This window comes from Canis aureus, chromosome 16 (genome assembly GCF_053574225.1).
Source record: "Canis aureus isolate CA01 chromosome 16, VMU_Caureus_v.1.0, whole genome shotgun sequence".
Taxonomy (NCBI): Eukaryota; Metazoa; Chordata; class Mammalia; order Carnivora; family Canidae; genus Canis; species Canis aureus.
The window spans coordinates 40,905,226-40,920,785 of record NC_135626.1 but is presented as its reverse complement, the minus strand read 5'-3'; the positions used below and the strand labels follow the sequence as shown (position 1 = coordinate 40,920,785).

The following is a 15,560-nucleotide window of genomic DNA, read 5'->3' as shown; positions in this document are numbered from 1 at the left end:
GCCAACCTGGAACCCTCCACCGGAGACCGCGGGAATCGCCGCTGAGTCAGCAACGCACGCGCGCGCCCGCGGGAGCCCCGACCCCGCCCCGTCCGCGGCCCCGCCCCGCCGGGTCCGTGCTGCGCCTCGCTTAACCCCTTCCCAAACAGGACCTCAGCCTATTCGCCCCGCCAGGCCTCCACTCTATTCGAGGGCCGCAGAGTTCTCTTGAATCTTACGTCACTCTCCCCACTGGAGTTCAGTGAACTGTGCCGTCGAAATTAGGTTTTATTTCCCACCTAGGTCTGCACTTCCCCGAGTCTCTGCCCCAGCTTCTTCACCTTAAAGAGAAGGTGACTCAGACCTAGGAATTAGATTACTCCATCCAGGGGCGGAGGGCCGCCTCTAGAGCTGTCCTGGCGCAGGTAGCCAAAGCTCTTTCCTTTCTCAGGGACCCTGAGACGAGACGGGGGTTCAGAGAGCAGCAGTCGGGGCCATCCTCTATGCCCTATGGCCTTCGTTCTCCAAAGCTCCTTCTCCAGAGGGTTTTTAATCTGTTGGGTGGTGAGCCAAGAGTTAAAACAAGGGCATGAAGGCGGGCTTCCGTGACATCACTAGCACTCCGCGTCCGACCTCAGGGACGGGGGCGTGGTTCACATCGCACCGCCCCCTCCCTCCTTATTCCTCTGCTCCTCCCCGCTGTCACCGAGCCAGGGGCACATGATGCAACCCACCGCGGTTTCAGTGGCCTGATTGGTGGCCGCGCCCGGCGCCAGGCACAGGGATTGGGCAGGGGAGGCTGTGACGAAAACTACACCCTGCCCTGTAAAGAAGGGAGGAGAGAAAGAAGAGGGAAGGGGGGGGGCTGAGAGGGGAGGGGGTTGGGGAGGCGGGGTCCCGGCGCTGTGCTCGCGCCCCTAGCGCGCCAGTCCCGGGGCTGCAGGGAGCGCAGCGCGCGCGGCCCGGGCCCCGGCCACCGGACACCCTACCGGACACGACCCTCCCTGGAGCTTGGACAACTGCCCACCTCGGAGATTGCACCGGACACTGCCCCCCACAGGGCTGGACACTACAACGGACACTACTTCCCAGCTCCGGACATTGCTACCCCCCCCCCAGCCCTGGACGCTTTCCCCCTCCCCCTCCGGGGACCCAGACACCGAGCCCCCTGCAGGCTCTAGCAAGCGACCCCTTGCACCCCAGAGCCAGACACTGCCTGCTCCTGGTCCCCCTCTCCCTTGCCTTCATCCCGCCGCATCATTCCCCCGCTGGGGTCGGAGCCCCGCCAGTTTCTCCGACCCCCTGCAGCTCGGCCCGGCTGCCCGCGCCCCCATCCCCCGGCTGCTCGCCCGGATGCCTCTCCCCGGGGGATTGTGGTGGCTTCTCTGCTGCCGTCGAGGCTTTACTCTTCTACACCGGGACTACGGGGACGGCGAGCTTAGCGGGGACGGGGACGAGGACGAGGACGAGGAGACCTTTGAGCTGCGGACCCCGAGTCCAGCGGGCGGCGGGAGGGTAAGTCCCTGGGGGGTTGCAGCCTTGTCTCAATCCCCCTCACTACAGCAGGCCGTCACGTCCGATCCTGCTCCAGACTCCAGCCAAATGCAGTGCTCTGGGCGGACGGGGAAGTGGGAGAGGTTTTTGCCTGGGGGCCAGGAGCCCCCCCCCCCCCCCCCCGGGAGCTTAAGGAGCAGCCCTGCTCGGGATGTGCCTGTGGGCCTCGCGCCGCATGCTGGGCGCTGTCCACCTGCTAGGGGCCCGGAGGCAGAGGAGGCGTCACGCGTGGCCCGACCTGGCCCTGCCTCTCCCTTCCCCGCCGGGCCCGCGTCCCATCCCGTCTCCTTCCGCCTCCGCCAGCGCCGAGGAATGTGGCGAGGCCGGCTGGGCGGCTCGGACGCCTGGGTCCGCTCCGCTCCCAGTTCGTGAGCGCTGAGTGCTGGGGCCAGATGCCGGAGCTCCCGCCGCGGGGACCTGGGAGAGGGGGAGAAGGCATCCTCAGATTGGGGTCCGTGGCAGGGACCCCACGGAGAGGGAGCTGGGGGCCACAACTCTTCGAGGACCCCTCGTCATTACCCTGCCACTCAAGACAGAACTCTCGGCCCTCCCTGGTGAGGCTCCTGGGGAATCCTGAGGGGATGGTGAGGGACACTTGGCTCCCCAGTTTTGTGGAACCTCTCGGTGGGGAAACTGAGGCTCGATTAATCTGGAAGACCTCCCCACTGACGTCCCCTCCTAAATTCCCCTGCACACCAGCAATCAAACCCCCCTGTGCTATGGTCTGGGTCAGGCTCCCATCCCCCGCTCAGGGGTCCCCAGCAGGCCCGGTGGCTTGGTGCCCGGGTGGGGCGGGCTGCGCCGCTGGGGCCGGCGCCAGCACCTGGCGGAGGCGGAGGGCGGATAAATATAGAGGGGGGTGGAGGGAGGGAAGCAGGGGACTGCGATTAGGGGAGTTGGTCTAAGAAAGTGGTCAGCACCTGCCCCCGCGGTGGTGTGGCTAAGAACTCCTCCTGGACCCTCCAGAAAAAAGGTGGATCTGTTCCAGGAAGGCACAGGACCCAGGCATCCCCAAGCTTCCAGCCTGGGCAGGGTCAGCTCTGTGAACCAGCCATTGCCTCCCTCATGCTCCACCTCTACCCCCCTCCCGGAGCTTGGGGACAGGTGTCCCTGCCCCCCCCCCACCTCCCCCTCCTGGCTTTAGCAGTCTGGGCGTGATGGGACGATGGCACAGTTCCTGCCTGACCTGGCTCCTGGATGGGTTTCTGGCCTCTCTCAGACCCTAGTCTACTGTTGAAGTTCCAGGGCAGGGGAGAGAAAGCAAAATCCTGAATTGTACCTCCCCTGGAGAGTGTGTGCCATTTCAGCCTGTCTTTCCTGAGCCCCAGCAAAGGGGCAGGGTCTCTGCCTACCACAGGGTCTCAGGGTTGTCTGTGGAAGGGTATAAGTTCTTGGAGAAAGCCCTGTACTGAAAGAGTCCCTCTTCCTTTCATCCACCTCTATGCCCACCACCTACCTACCTGCCTGCCAGCCAGCAAAGGGGAAATGGGAAAAAGGGAGTGACTTCCAACAAGAAGAGCTTCATCCACCTCTGTCTTTGAAGAGATGGGGAAGCTAGGGCCCAAAGACTGAGAGGATCTGTGAAGGTTCCACAGCCAGTTAGTGATTCAAGTTAGTGGTCAGACTGTTGCTAGAACCGGGGTTCCCAACTGGACTCCTTGCACAGTGCTCTTTCCACCCTGTCCCGCCCTGACTTAAATCTTCAAAGGGAAACAGAGACAAGGGGGGAGCCTTGCCTTCTTAGCTGGGACTGTTCTGTAGAGACTGGTAAAAGGGATGATCTGGGGGGGCTTCCCCTCGCTCCCTCACAGTGCTGACCCCACTCGCTGATTCCTCAATCCCCCAAGCAGCTTGTCCTGGGGGCAGAAGCCGGTGGGCATCCTGTGATGACTGCTCTGATGCTGAGGGCTGCCCCCGCCTGTTTCCCCAGGGTCCCCTGGATGTGACACTGACTCAGCCAGTGAGGAGCGGACCAGTCTCAGACAGGTGAGCTGGGCCCCTGCGTCTCATGATCTGGAGCCCCCAGCTTGTTCCCGGGACCCCAATTCTCACCGCCTGCCCTCCCGCGGTTGTGCAATAAGGGAGAGGCCTTACGCCGGACGCTGTGGTTTGGCCGGGGTCCCGGGGGGGGCGGTCCGACTGGGGGCGCGGGGAGAAAGGGGGGGGGTCTGGGCTATTTCTGGTGCGAGGTCAGAACGGCCCAGCGATTCCCACAGCCTGGGGGAGGGGTGTCCAGGCCGGGAGCAGACTCCCCTTGCGGTCTGGGGAGCCCCGACTGAGGAGCCCCCTGGAGGCGGGGTGCAGGAGGACAGCCTCGCCCAACCCTCCCTCCCCTCTGGCCCAGGCTGCAGAGCTGGGAGGAGACACGGAGCCTCATCCCGGAGAAGGGGCCGACCGAGGAGGACCCCGACATCGTCGTGAAAGGTGGGGACCCACCTCATTCATGCACTCTGGAAGTTCCAGTCTCAACCCTCAAGGGGCTAATGTCATTTCCTGCTCATCTCCTTTTTCTCCCTGTCCTCCCCTCAGGTTGGCTGTACCGAGAGCCCCGCGGAGGAGGGGCTCGTCCCTGGCTGCCCCCACGCCGAGCCTGGTTCGTGCTCACCCGGGACTCCCTGGACCAGTTCAGCAGCAGTGGGAAGGGGGCCCGACGCCTCGGGAGCCTCGTGCTCACCAGCCTGTGCTCTGTGACCGGTCCCGAGCGCCGGCCCAAGGAGACAGGTAAGAGACTTGGTGGGGACTCTTGTGCCTCCCTGCACATTGGCCCCAGCCGGTTCTGATTGCCCTCCACGGCCTCTTTCCCTAGGTCTGTGGTCAGTGACGGTGTCTGGCCGGAAGCACAGCGTCCGGCTCTGCTCCCCTCGCCAGGCAGAGGCGGAGCGCTGGGGGGTGGCCTTGCGAGAGGTGATCGCCTCCAAGGCACCACTGGAAACCCCTACCCAGCTGCTGCTTAGGGACATTCAGGTGTGAAAGAGGGGATTTTGTGGAGATAGAGGAGGGTGGTGGACTCAGAAGCTTTCTGGGGAGACCTTTTATCCATCCCTGTGACTCCTTCCCTGGCTTCTAGGAGAGTTGTGGGGACCCAGAAGCTGTGGCCCTCATTTACCGGAGGAACCCAATTCTGAGGCACACCAGTGGGGCCTTGTATGCTCCCCTCCTACCCCTGCCCTACAGCGTCAGCGCCCCAGGTGAGTGGTGGCATGGCCCCAGGCCCTTGGATGAGGAATCTGAATGCCTCTCTTGACAGAGACTTAATAGTCCAAAGGAGGCCCAGCCCCTCACTTTTCAAAAGGCTGAGAATGGGAGCTGACTAAACTGGTACGCAGGATGGAAGAGAGAGAAGCCAGCAAAGGAAAATAGTCCCCCTTCGACTACCTTCTCTACGGGTCTCACTCTGACTGCTGATATTCCTTCATGAGTTCTTACACTCTATTCTCCACTATATTCTGAAGACCCTGTTATACTACCTTTACAACTGCTGGAAGAACCAGCACTTTGGGAGAAAGCGTTGGCCCCATGCAGCTATATCTCTTCCCAAAAAGGGATAGTGACTAGTCCAGATCCTAAAACTAGAAGATTAAGGGGAGCTGGGAGAAGAACCCTCCTTTCCTGACTCCTGATAGTGCCCAATTACAGAATCTGGGGTTTAAACCTGTGTTCTTGAGTAAAGCCCTGAAGCTCACCAACTCTGAGTGTAGCCCTAGTGGCTCTGGAGGGGGAGGTGCCTGGGAGGCTCTGTGGGGAGCACTTCTTTCCCTTCACTCTTCCTGTCGTTGGTACTCTCCTCTCCTTGCCATACCCTCTGTCCCCTTATACCCCTCTGACCTTTCCCTGGTTCATGCCTTCCTTCCAGGGCCCAGCTCTGTGTCCCCTCTCCAAACCGTCCCTCCGCCCCCACCCTCCCGCAGGTCCGGGCTACGCACCCTTGCGCGAGGAGGCGGTGCGGCTGTTCCTGGCGCTGCAGGCGCTGGAGGGGGCGCGGCGCCCCGGGCCCCTGATGCAGGGTGTGCTCCAGACCTGCCGGGACCTGCCCGCGCTCCGCGACGAGCTCTTCCTGCAGCTGGCTAAGCAGACCTCGGGTCCCGCAGGCCCCCCTGGGCCCCCAGCTACCCAAGACCCCGCAGCCCTTCGGTACTGGCAGCTCCTCACGTGCATGAGCTGCACCTTCCGGCCTGGGGGAGCTGTACGGGGGCACCTCCTGGGGCATCTGGAGAGGTGAGAGGGGAGGGGTGGTGTAAGGCCAAGGCAGGGGAGCTACAGGCCTGGGAGAGAATAACAGGCCTTGCCAAATTGGCGGGTGGAGAACTTAGAGCCAGAGAAGGGAAGAGACTTGACCGCTGCTAATATGTACAGCGTCTTTGTGGGAATTACAAGGTCATATGCCATTTTTGGTCGGAGGAATCACAAAAGGTGCCTCCTTTGGGCAGAGGAATTCCGAAGGGCAGCTTTTCCTCCAGGCTGAGGCAGTCCAGCCAGAGCTTTGAGTCTGCAGAGCAGAATGGGGCTGGATTTTGGATGCCAACCGGGAGGAGGATCATGAGGGAAATGGGAGGGGTAAGTTAGGAGCGAGCCGTCAGGACCTTAGAAAGCAATTCAGCTCCATTCAGTGCTCCAAGTGTTAATTTGGAAGAGAACTGGTCGCTACCTTCAAGCAACTTAAGAGTTGGCAGGAAGGAAATCCATGAGAAGAAAGAAACGGTCAAATAAGGCGCCGACAGGGAGGGGGAGAAGGTAAGCCCTCAGAGCTCTGGTCCTCGGTTTTCCCTAACCCAGGACGGAGCAGGCGCTACCGGACTCGGAACTCGCGGAATATGCGCGCTTCATCCGGAAGGCGCTGGGCCGGACGCGTGGCCGCGAGCTGGTGCCTTCGCTGGCAGAGATTTCAGCGCTGAGCCGACGGCAGGAGCTGCTATGCACCGTGCACTGTCCCGGGGCTGGTGCCTGCCCTGTGACCATAGACTCCCACACCACGGCGGGCGAGGTAAGGCCAGAGAAGATCCCTGAAACCTCAACCCCTCCTCCCAGCTTCCCGTGCCCGGTTGATCTGGTGCCTGGGACCCTAGGTTTACCCAAGTCTGAGATTCATCATTTGGGTAAGGGGTGTGTGTGGCGGGACTAGGAGACCACTCCAGCTGGCGACACCCCGGCGCGGTCTGACTTTCCCCTCGTGCCTTCTCCCCTCCAGGTTGCTCGAGAGCTGGTAGGGAGGCTGGGCTTGGCCCGGAGCCGCAACGCCTTCGCGCTGTACGAGCAGCGAGGGGCCCAGGAGCGAGCCCTGGCTGGGGGTACTCTCGTGGCCGACGTGCTCACCAGGTTTGAGAAGTAAATGTCCAGCCCCAGCCCCGCTCTCCCTTAACCCATCAGCCTTTCGGCTCCGGTCAGTCCCCGTGCAAACGTTTATCGAGCGCCAGCTACTTGCCCTGCACAGTCACGTTTGCTGGTTCACAGGGGGGCCCTGCCTGCGGGCGGTTTGCCGTCCGGTTTCCCGGCGTCCCAAACATCTGGCCCCGCCCCCAGTATGGTCCCGCCCCTCCTCCCACCCCCGCCAGCGGCGGCCAGCGCCTGGGAGCGGGTCCCGCTTCTGCCCTGCATCGAGTCCTTCTCTCTTCTGCAGTTTGGCGGCGGAGGAAGCCGGGGTGGACGACTCGGCCGACTCCGGTTGGAGACTATGTCTGCGTCTTCACGGGCCCCTGCACCCTGAGGGGCTGTCCCCAGATGGTCACGAACTGCCTTTCCTCTTTGAGCAGGTGAACATCTCCGGCGTTCACGCCCCCCAAAAGACGCCCCTGAGCCTGAATCCCTCCCTCTCCGGGCCGTCTCATTTAACAGTTACCGCGACCTCGCAGGAGGCTTGACTCGAACCCAGACCTCAGACTTTGCACCCCGAGGTATTTTCGCCGCCTCTCCGGCGCTGACACCCAGTGCCTCCTCCTAGGCTCACGCTCTGCTGCTGCGCGGCCGGCCGCCCCCGCCCGACGACACGCTGCGCGCCCTGGCGGCGCTGCGTCTGCAGAGCCTGCACCGAGACTTCTCCCCGAGGGCGCCCCTGCCGCGCCTGGACCGCCTGCTGCCGCCCCCGGCCCCGCCGCGGGAAGACCCTCCCCGCCCAGTCCCCAGGCCTCCCCCCTCCGCTGCCCTGCTGGCCGGGGCAATCTGGAGCCCGGGCCTGGCCAAGAGGCGGGCGGAGCGGACCCGGCGCGGCGGCGGGGCCGGCGGCACGGCGGGCAGCGTGGCCCGCGAGGGAGGAGGTGGCGCCGGCACGGCGGCTGCTGTGCTGGGCAGCTGGAAGCGGCTACGCGGCATGGGCCGAGCTGAGGCCATGGCTGCCTACCTGGCTCTGGCGGCGCAGTGTCCAGGGTTCGGCGCTGCTCGGTATGACGTTCTGGAGCTGAGCACGGTGAGGGGGAGAAGGGAGAGGGGACTCTGGTGGCCCAAGCCCTACACTTCTGCCCCAGAGCCACAGGCCCCACTGTGGGTCATTTCACTCTCCTGCACCCAGCACAGCTGCCCATCTCAAACCCCAGGAGTCACTGGCCCTTGGGCTCTCACCTCTCCGGAGCCTTAAACCCCTTGCAGTGTGGATCATAGAGAGGACCGGGGAGCCCCCTGCTCACAGCCACTTCCCCACTAAAAATAATGCCACAAGGCCCCCTCCTTCCACCCTGACTCTACTCATCTGTCTGTAGGAGCCTGGTGGGGGCACTCCACAGAAGCTATGCCTGGGCTTGGGAGCCAAGGCCATGTCCCTCTCCCGGCCCGGTGAGACAGAGCCCATCCACAGTGTCAGCTATGGCCACGTGGCCGCCTGCCAGCTAATGGGCCCCCACACCCTGGCACTGAGGGTGGGAGAGAGCCAGCTCCTCCTGCAGAGTCCCCAGGTGAGTGGGAAGAGGGTGTGGAAGGAGGAAGGGAAGGAAAGGATGTCAAGAAACATTTTATTAAACACAGCATGGGCCAGGTACAGCTCTAGGCACCAAAGATCCAGTAGTGATCAAAGACAAGCTCAAGGACTTTACATTAGAACAGGAGTGTCAGACACTTTAAATAAGGAATCAAAAACTATATAAGATTATAAATGCTACCAAGGAAAGGGGAATGTGACACAAAGTGCGGGAGTGGGGGGTGTCATAGCATTAGGTAGGACAGTAAGGAAAGGATACTCAGGTGACATTTAGGCTAGCCACAGAAAGATCTGGGGGAACAGCATTCCAGGTAGAGGATATTGCAGGTGTAAAGGCCCTGAGATGACAATCGCATCTTAGAGCAGAAAGACACAGGTGTGACTGGTGCAGAGTGAGTGAGGGAGAGCACGGTGTCGGTGTCGAGGAGGGAAAGGTGGCAGGGGGTGCAGCTCTTGTAAGGTGAGGAGCCTGGGTGAAGGATGAGACAAAGGAAAACCCCACGGCCCCTACTGCCCTCTGCCCTCTCTTAGGTGGAAGAGATCATGCAGCTGGTGAATGCCTACTTGCCCAATCCCTCCCCCGAGAGGCCCTGCAGCAGCCCTTCTCCATGCCAAGACCTGCCAGACACCTCCCCTCCCAGCCAGCGCCCGGGCCTGGACGAGCCCCAGGGACAGTCTGGCTGTTTGGGGCAGCTGCAGCACTGAGCCGGCCAAGAGGTCATGACCTCCCTTCTGCCTCCAGCCTGGCCCTGGACTGCTCTGAGATTTGAGGGAACCATGGACCCTTTGGCCCTGCAGGGACAGGGCATACCCCACACCCAAGGGCTACAATGGGTGCAGACAATTTTCTAGTTTGTTTTTTAATTTATTTGTAGAAGAGAAGCAAAAAAAAAAAAAAAATCCTTATTTACACAAACTCTTCCTGTGGGAGTGTTGTCCGTGGGACAAGTTAGAGCCCCATAGCTCAGAGCTCCACCCCTGGGGACGCCCACACTCTGGGCTTTTACCAGCACTGAGGGGAGTCTGGACACCACAGGGTTCCACCCTCCTTGACCTTCTGGATTTAACCTCCTCCTAGCCAGCAGGCTGCCACAGGGTGCTGGGTGGGGCAGGCAACAGGGCAGTTTTGGAAGCTGGCAATTACTCACACTCACTTCTCCATTGAGTGGCATAGGGGTGGCCTCCTGGCGTCCCTGAGGCCGGAAGGCAATGAGTCATCAGAATCAGCACTACCCAGTTCCTACCCTGGTATCCAGCTTCTGGGCCCTGGTTGGGTCCATTACTGCTCTGGGTCTGGAATGGAGAGAAGCTTGGGGCAGGATCAGACCCAAGAACTTCTCTGGCACAGATAAACACCTTATCGGGATGGGCTAAGCCCTACTCCTGAGTTCTGCTCCTGCTTTATCAAGTTAGTTTGAGTTGGGTTGCGTCCCTAAGGACCTGATGGCCTTGGGCTCTGGGAATCCAGAGTCCCAGGTTTCCTGACATGTTCAGAATGCTGCAGGCCCTCCTGCACTAGCCCCCACAGGCTGTTCCCTGAGTGGAAGAGTCTGGGGCAATACTGATCCACCCTGGGGCAGGAGCTTAGGCACTGAGAACAGAGCAGACCTCAGCAACCCTCTGTAATCTTGCAAGGTAGGGCTTACTCCAGCAAAGCAGCCTAGTTCTAGGCAAGTACGCTGATGAGACCAGTGACCACACTAAGACATGGACTAGTGGGAAGAACCTAGAGTATGTAAAGGCCACGTGTCTGGGAACTGGGAGGGAAGATGGATCACCCTCCATATTCACAGACCAAGCCCTAACTATATCTATAACTGAGCCCTGACTGTATTCACCACAAATCTTTATTACTTTATTAGAGCTAAACAAGCATATCAAGGGTCAGGGCAGAGAAGGGAGGAAGTAGGGCCAGCTCCTGGGCCAGAGATGAACCTAGAAAGGTTTCTGGTGAGGGGAATCTGGGTCACAGGGACCAGGCATTATGGGAACTATGCTTATTGTCTAGGGGAAGTGGTGGGGAGGAAGTCACTGCTCCTGGGTGCCCCAGGAGATGTAGTCTGGCCGTGTGGCTGCATGGTATTCGTCGATGAGTTCCTGCACAACCTCTCTTGAGGTGTCCAGCTCGTCAAAGTTCTCCTTGAAGATGTCCTCCTTGCGGAACTGCTCCAGGAAGGCCTCCCGCTTCCGCAGCTTGTCATATTGCTGGCAGGAACTTTCAAAGAGCTGAAAGAGATAGAAATCTCCAGGATGGAAACCAGTGAGAGATAAGGAGCTGGAATGGAATGGGGCAGAATGATAAGAGTGGCTAGTGGAACAGAGTCGTCAAAGACCAGGAGATTAGGCTCACCGAGGAGATGCTGGTATGGTTGGCCATCATGAGCCCACTGACCCGGTGGGCCGAAGGCAGGTAGGGAGACTTCCTTGACAGGGCCACCTGGATGCTGGCAGGGCCCCAGGGGATGAAGTTGGCCAGCTTCCGTTCCCGGATCCTCTGCAGACTCTTGTGCACCTGGCGGGGAGGGGGTGGACACAGCAGTGGTGGTGGTAGCCTCTCCTCTACCCTGTGGGTTCTGGGGGTGGCACGAAGGGGTCTCACCTACCTGGGTGGGGTCCACCTCCCCCTGGATGATGTTGAGGATGGCGATGTAGCAGTGGTTGGTCTGGCGATCCCGGCCTGTGGACACCATCACGTTCTTGGGCTGCAGCAACCGCCTCATGACATCCAGGACCGTGGTCTTCCTCACGCTGGCCACCTGAGGGGAGAGGAGGCCACAGGGACCAGGCCAGCACTCAGGGCACAGTCAGTGCCTGACCCCACCAGACTCGGGCTAATTGTTCTCCTTGGGAAGTGTCCCGAGATTCAGGTCTACACTGAGCCTCTGCTGTGGGACCAGGAACCTTAGCCATCCCCAGCTCAGCAAGGTCAGCCTCCCCTGACCCCTACCCCTTCCCCGCTGACCCTGGGTGCAGGATCATCAGCAGACCCCACAGAGCCCGAGCCCTGCAGGGAGCCAGAGGCAGAGGGAAGAGGAGAGCAAGTCAGCTTGAAGCTGGACAGTCTGTGCCAGTCCCAGAACACAGAGCCTCCCTCCGGGGGCAGCAGGGGGAGGGAAAGGATAGGGTGGGGGCTGCTAGGGTTGCTCCTACCGACTGGTCCGTGGTGAGCGGGGTGTAGCCAGTCATGAGGAAGTGGAGTCGAGGAGTGGGAATGAGCGAGGCAATGAGGCCGATGAGGTCGTTGTTCATGTAGCCGGGGTAGCGCAGGGTGGTGGTGCTGGCCGACATGATGGTGGACACCTGGGGACAGCAGTGCCACAGCATGGGCCTTGGCCTGGGGGGTGGGGTGGGGCTCCTTTCCTGAGGTGGCACTCCAACAAGGAGGGGTTCCAGCCCAGCGAGTCCAGGAGTGGGGGCTCACCAGCTGGTTGATCTGGGAGAAGGACGGGTTCTGGATGTGCAGACGGTCTGTGGCGATCCGGTTCAGGGCTGTGTTGTCCAGCACCACCTGGGGGGGGGGGGACAGAAGAGGGTCACGGCACCTTTTTGAGGAGAAAGGGGGCAGAGAGATAAGTTATTAGCTTAACCCTCTCTCAACTCCAAAATCGGGAAGTAGATGTGTTAACTTAAAAAGGAAAATACTGTCCCTGGCACATCACAAGACACTTTTCTACCATCCAGTAAACAAATTTCATTATCCTCATGTGCCATGCACTGTGCCTGGCTCTGGAGATACCATGGAGAATTAAACAGCATGGTCTGTCCCTCTCACCAGGTCTATAGAAAAGTATAGTCTGAAATATGCACAAAGGAATTTGACCTTTGAATGGGTGGTCAGGGAAGGTTTGACTAAGAAAGTGACCCTTGGGCTGAGAATTTAAGCATGAGTAGGCATTAAATAGGCTAACTGGGGACATATGTCAAGGAGTGTACACTTTCTTGAGAGCGTTACTGTCTAAAGGGGTCAAGTCCTAAGTTCATAATTTGGGCCACTGGGTATGGCTTTGATGGTCCTCTGTTCTCTGGGTAGGGGCTTGGGAAAGGCAGGGTGTCCATTTCTCACTGGTTTGAGGAGGTGGACCAAAGCCCTTCCACTCCCTTCTCTGGTGCTCACCACACAGTCTGCGTTCTGAGTCAGCCTCTTGAGTGTGAGCAGGGAGTTGTAGGGCTGGACCACCACATCGCTCATCTCGTCCTGGTTGGGAAACACTGAGTATGTCTGCACCAGCTTCTTGGGGTACCTGGGCGTGAAGAAGAGGGAAAGGGGAACGCGACACAGTGAATTGGAAGGACTCCCATCACCACCCATTTTGATCTTCTCTAGAGATAACAGGGCATTCCTTTCCAAGTGCCATGAAACTCTTGGTACAAAAGGGGGGTTAAGGCAGAATTGAGTGTTCAGAGCCCAGGCGCCAGAAAGAATAAAATTAAAGCATCAAAACCACCAAACCCTGTAGTCCCTCCTCTCCCTAAGTAAACCCCCTCGTGGGAGTTACTGTTCCTAAGATGTTCCCTGGATGGCCAGGCTCTGTTCCTACCAATAACTCAAAGCAACTGTGCCAGGCCTTCCAGTCCAAGAGAAAAAAGTGACAAAAAAGAAAGACCTTACCCAGGCAACCAGGGCTAATGCCCTCTCCCCAAACACAGGCTTACCTGTCATTTAGTCGTTCGAGAAGATAGGAGCCTAGGCCAGAACCCGTCCCCCCAGCAATGGAATGACACAGCACAAAGCCCTGCATGGGGAGGGATGGAGAGGCAGTCTCCAGGGATGTGTGGGAGAGGCTTCAGGCTGGTCTCATTCCCCACTCCCAACACACTCAGGTCTCTAGGCTTCTTCTGCGTCCATCCAGGCTGACGCTCCTTAGGAAAGAAGACTCGTGCCTAAGGAGCTGATGCTATCCAGATTAGGATCTCTTTGAGGACAAGTACTGTACCTCACTATCTCACATATGATACTCATAAAAATTAGTTTTGAATAGAATTGCCCCCATCACACCACCTGTTTAGGCTACCTCCTGACCTTTCCCTGGCACTTTTCAGCCCTGTTTTTCCTTCAGCAGGACAGTGTCTCACCTCTAAGCTGTCACTTCCATCGGCTTCTCGGTCGATGATGTCAAAAATATCTTCATGGATTTTCTCACCCTGTATAGAGAGACATGGGAGGGAGAGTCAAAATGAAGGTTCTGGGGAGTATCTTTTCAGTACCAAGAACTCTACCCTGGGACACCACTGCCACCCTCAAGCAAAACCTCAGCTGTGACCTTCAACCCTAAAGAGCGACTTTGCAAATGATTTGCAGTTTATATAAACCTCTCCCTGGCTGTCCCTCCTGTCAGGTTATCCCTTTGTCTCTTATTATTGTCAATCTGGTCTGGTCAAATCCCCAGGCTGCCTGAGCCTGCCTTGCCCTGGGGAGGGAACATCAGGGGTTTCTGGGATGGCCACCCAGATACCTGTGAGAATCCACTGGCCCAATTGTTGCCAGCTCCTCCTCCATGCTCTGACAGGTAGATGTTCTCTGGGTTGTAGAGCTTGGCATAGGGGGAGTTGAGGATGGAGTGGATCACCCGTGGCTCGAGGTCCAGCAGCACTGCCCTGGGGATGTAGTGCTCATCGTCTGCCTGTCAAGGGGAGCCCAGGAGGGGAGCCGAGTCAGCAAAGGCCCAGTCTTCCATCCTCCCAACTCTGGCTCCTGTCTGCCCTCCCTCCTCAAGCCAGTCACCCTGGCTCCTCTGCCCAGCGGGCTTCCCAGTACCAGGCCGCTGCCCTTCCCTACAGGCCCCCTGGCCAAGTCGCTAGGGGCACCTGGTAGAAAAAGACGTCCTTGCGGTCAGTGCCCTCGGTGGCGAACTCCTCCACGATGCCCTCGGGGCTGATACCATGCTCGGCGCACAGCTGTTTCCAGAACTCGAACCCAACTGGGGGATGGGGAGAGATGCCTGGGTCTCCTAGTCAGAAGGCCTCAGGAGCCCAGGGTCAGGCTCAGAGGCTGGCACATTCAGAGGCTGGACCCAAGACACCTGGTCTGGGAGCTGTCACAGCCCAGGCGCGGCTCTCCATCTGGGGGCGTGTTCATGCGCAATAGGGCAAGGGGTTCATGGAAGGGAAAGGGGACCTGGAGGATGCCAAGCACTGGGTGGGGCCCGAAGGGGCAGAACTGGAGACTGGAAGGGGCCCGGCGCTCGCTCGCTCGCTCACTCTGGTTGCCGCACTGGCCCAGCTGCAGGGTGATGATCTCCCGGGGCATCGCTCTTCAGACGTGGGCTCGCCAGCCCGGCCCGGCGGGAGTCACGGCGGAGACGAATGCCTGGCAGCCGGGCTCGCAGGACGTGGGGAGCGCGCGCGCTCTCAGTCTTTTGACTCGGGGAGTCGGTCTGCGCGTGTGCAGTGCGGGCCTCCCTGCTGCTGCCGGACTGGGGAGCCCAACCTGGACATCATTTCCCCCACAACACTTACAGCTGGGAATTCGGCACAGGCGCAGTGCGAGGCCACGCCCCCTTCTGCCCCCCCCCCAGCTCCGCGCCTGCGCAGTGAGACTAGTTGGGGCTGCGGGGGTAGGGACCCGGGTGTGGGGGCGGGGAGGGGCGGTCCAGGTGTACCTGGCGGCTGGGCGTTGCAAGTAGGTGAGCGGGTTGGTGGCTTTTTTGGACAAAGGGGCTGACTTTAAGCCAGTCTTTTTTTCAATTTTCAATTTCTATTTTTAAATTAAGTATACTTAAAATAAAATTTATCATTTTAATAGTTTTTCTTTGTACAGTGGTGTGGCGTAGTGTACATTCACACTGTTCCGTCACCATCACTGTCATTCATCCTCAGAACTTTCTCACCTTTGCAAACTGAAACCCTGTACCATTAAAATAGTAACTCTCCATTCTCATCCCCATCAACATCCTACTTTCTATCTCTATGATTTGGACCAGGCATCTTATATAAGTGGGAATTATATAGTATTTGTCCTTTTGTGTTTAACTTATTTAGCATAATGTCCTCAAGTAACTTCATGTTGTAGTATGTGTCAGAATTTCATTCCTTTTTAAGGATGTATAATATTCCATTATATGTATATGCCACATTTTGTGTTTATCCATTCATCTGTAGATGGACCCTGGGGTTGCCTCCACCTATT

General features: G+C 59.1%; 2 protein-coding genes across 6 annotated transcripts; one reads left to right on the top strand and one right to left on the bottom strand.

Annotated features, from left to right (window-relative positions):
• The first annotated feature begins 873 nt into the window (after positions 1-873).
• Positions 874-9,350, top strand: PLEKHH3 (pleckstrin homology, MyTH4 and FERM domain containing H3). Of its 4 annotated transcripts, XM_077853324.1 has the most exons (14): positions 1,360-1,494; positions 1,837-2,087; positions 3,464-3,519; positions 3,878-3,957; positions 4,063-4,254; positions 4,340-4,497; positions 4,601-4,721; positions 5,442-5,748; positions 6,307-6,514; positions 6,719-6,855; positions 7,148-7,280; positions 7,469-7,930; positions 8,220-8,411; positions 8,966-9,350. In XM_077853324.1, exons 2-14 carry the CDS (start codon positions 1,926-1,928, stop codon positions 9,137-9,139), a joined length of 2,382 nt encoding a protein of 793 aa, XP_077709450.1. In that variant the 5' UTR covers positions 1,360-1,494; positions 1,837-1,925; the 3' UTR covers positions 9,140-9,350. The 4 variants fall into 4 exon arrangements, 3 of the variants coding, with proteins under 3 accessions (XP_077709451.1, XP_077709448.1, XP_077709450.1); XR_013354612.1 differs by lacking the exon at positions 1,837-2,087 and having other exon boundaries at positions 874-1,494; positions 7,469-7,905; positions 8,966-9,105; XM_077853325.1 differs by lacking the exon at positions 1,837-2,087 and having other exon boundaries at positions 876-1,494; positions 6,719-6,846.
• Positions 9,351-10,263: 913 nt separating this feature from the next.
• LOC144286636 (tubulin gamma-2 chain) lies at positions 10,264-14,910 on the bottom strand. 2 transcript variants are annotated; one of them, XM_077853326.1, is made up of 11 exons: positions 14,633-14,910; positions 14,240-14,352; positions 13,888-14,055; positions 13,508-13,576; positions 13,088-13,167; positions 12,549-12,675; positions 11,856-11,942; positions 11,585-11,734; positions 11,038-11,190; positions 10,785-10,946; positions 10,264-10,677 (listed from the first exon to the last, which is right to left on the bottom strand). In XM_077853326.1, the coding sequence occupies exons 1-11, from the start codon at positions 14,679-14,681 to the stop codon at positions 10,432-10,434; spliced, it is 1,404 nt and encodes a 467-aa protein (XP_077709452.1). In that variant the 5' UTR covers positions 14,682-14,910; the 3' UTR covers positions 10,264-10,431. The 2 variants fall into 2 exon arrangements, with proteins under 2 accessions (XP_077709452.1, XP_077709453.1); XM_077853327.1 differs by having other exon boundaries at positions 10,264-10,660; positions 14,633-14,909.
• Positions 14,911-15,560: the final 650 nt, after the last annotated feature.

Excerpts from the sequence above, each read along its gene's own strand:
- PLEKHH3 (XM_077853322.1), top strand. The coding sequence starts at position 1,333 with ATGCCTCTCCCCGGGGGATTGTGGTGGCTTCTCTGCTGCCGTCGAGGC. Across the intron at positions 3,520-3,877 it reads AGCGGACCAGTCTCAGACAG|GCTGCAGAGCTGGGAGGAGA; the intron begins GTGAGCTGGGCC and ends CCTCTGGCCCAG. Across the intron at positions 6,515-6,718 it reads CCCACACCACGGCGGGCGAG|GTTGCTCGAGAGCTGGTAGG; the intron begins GTAAGGCCAGAG and ends TCTCCCCTCCAG.
- LOC144286636 (XM_077853326.1), bottom strand. The coding sequence starts at position 14,681 with ATGCCCCGGGAGATCATCACCCTGCAGCTGGGCCAGTGCGGCAACCAG. Across the intron at positions 14,056-14,239 it reads AGGACGTCTTTTTCTACCAG|GCAGACGATGAGCACTACAT; the intron begins GTGCCCCTAGCG and ends TCCCCTTGACAG. Across the intron at positions 13,577-13,887 it reads GGGCCAGTGGATTCTCACAG|GGTGAGAAAATCCATGAAGA; the intron begins GTATCTGGGTGG and ends CTCTCTATACAG.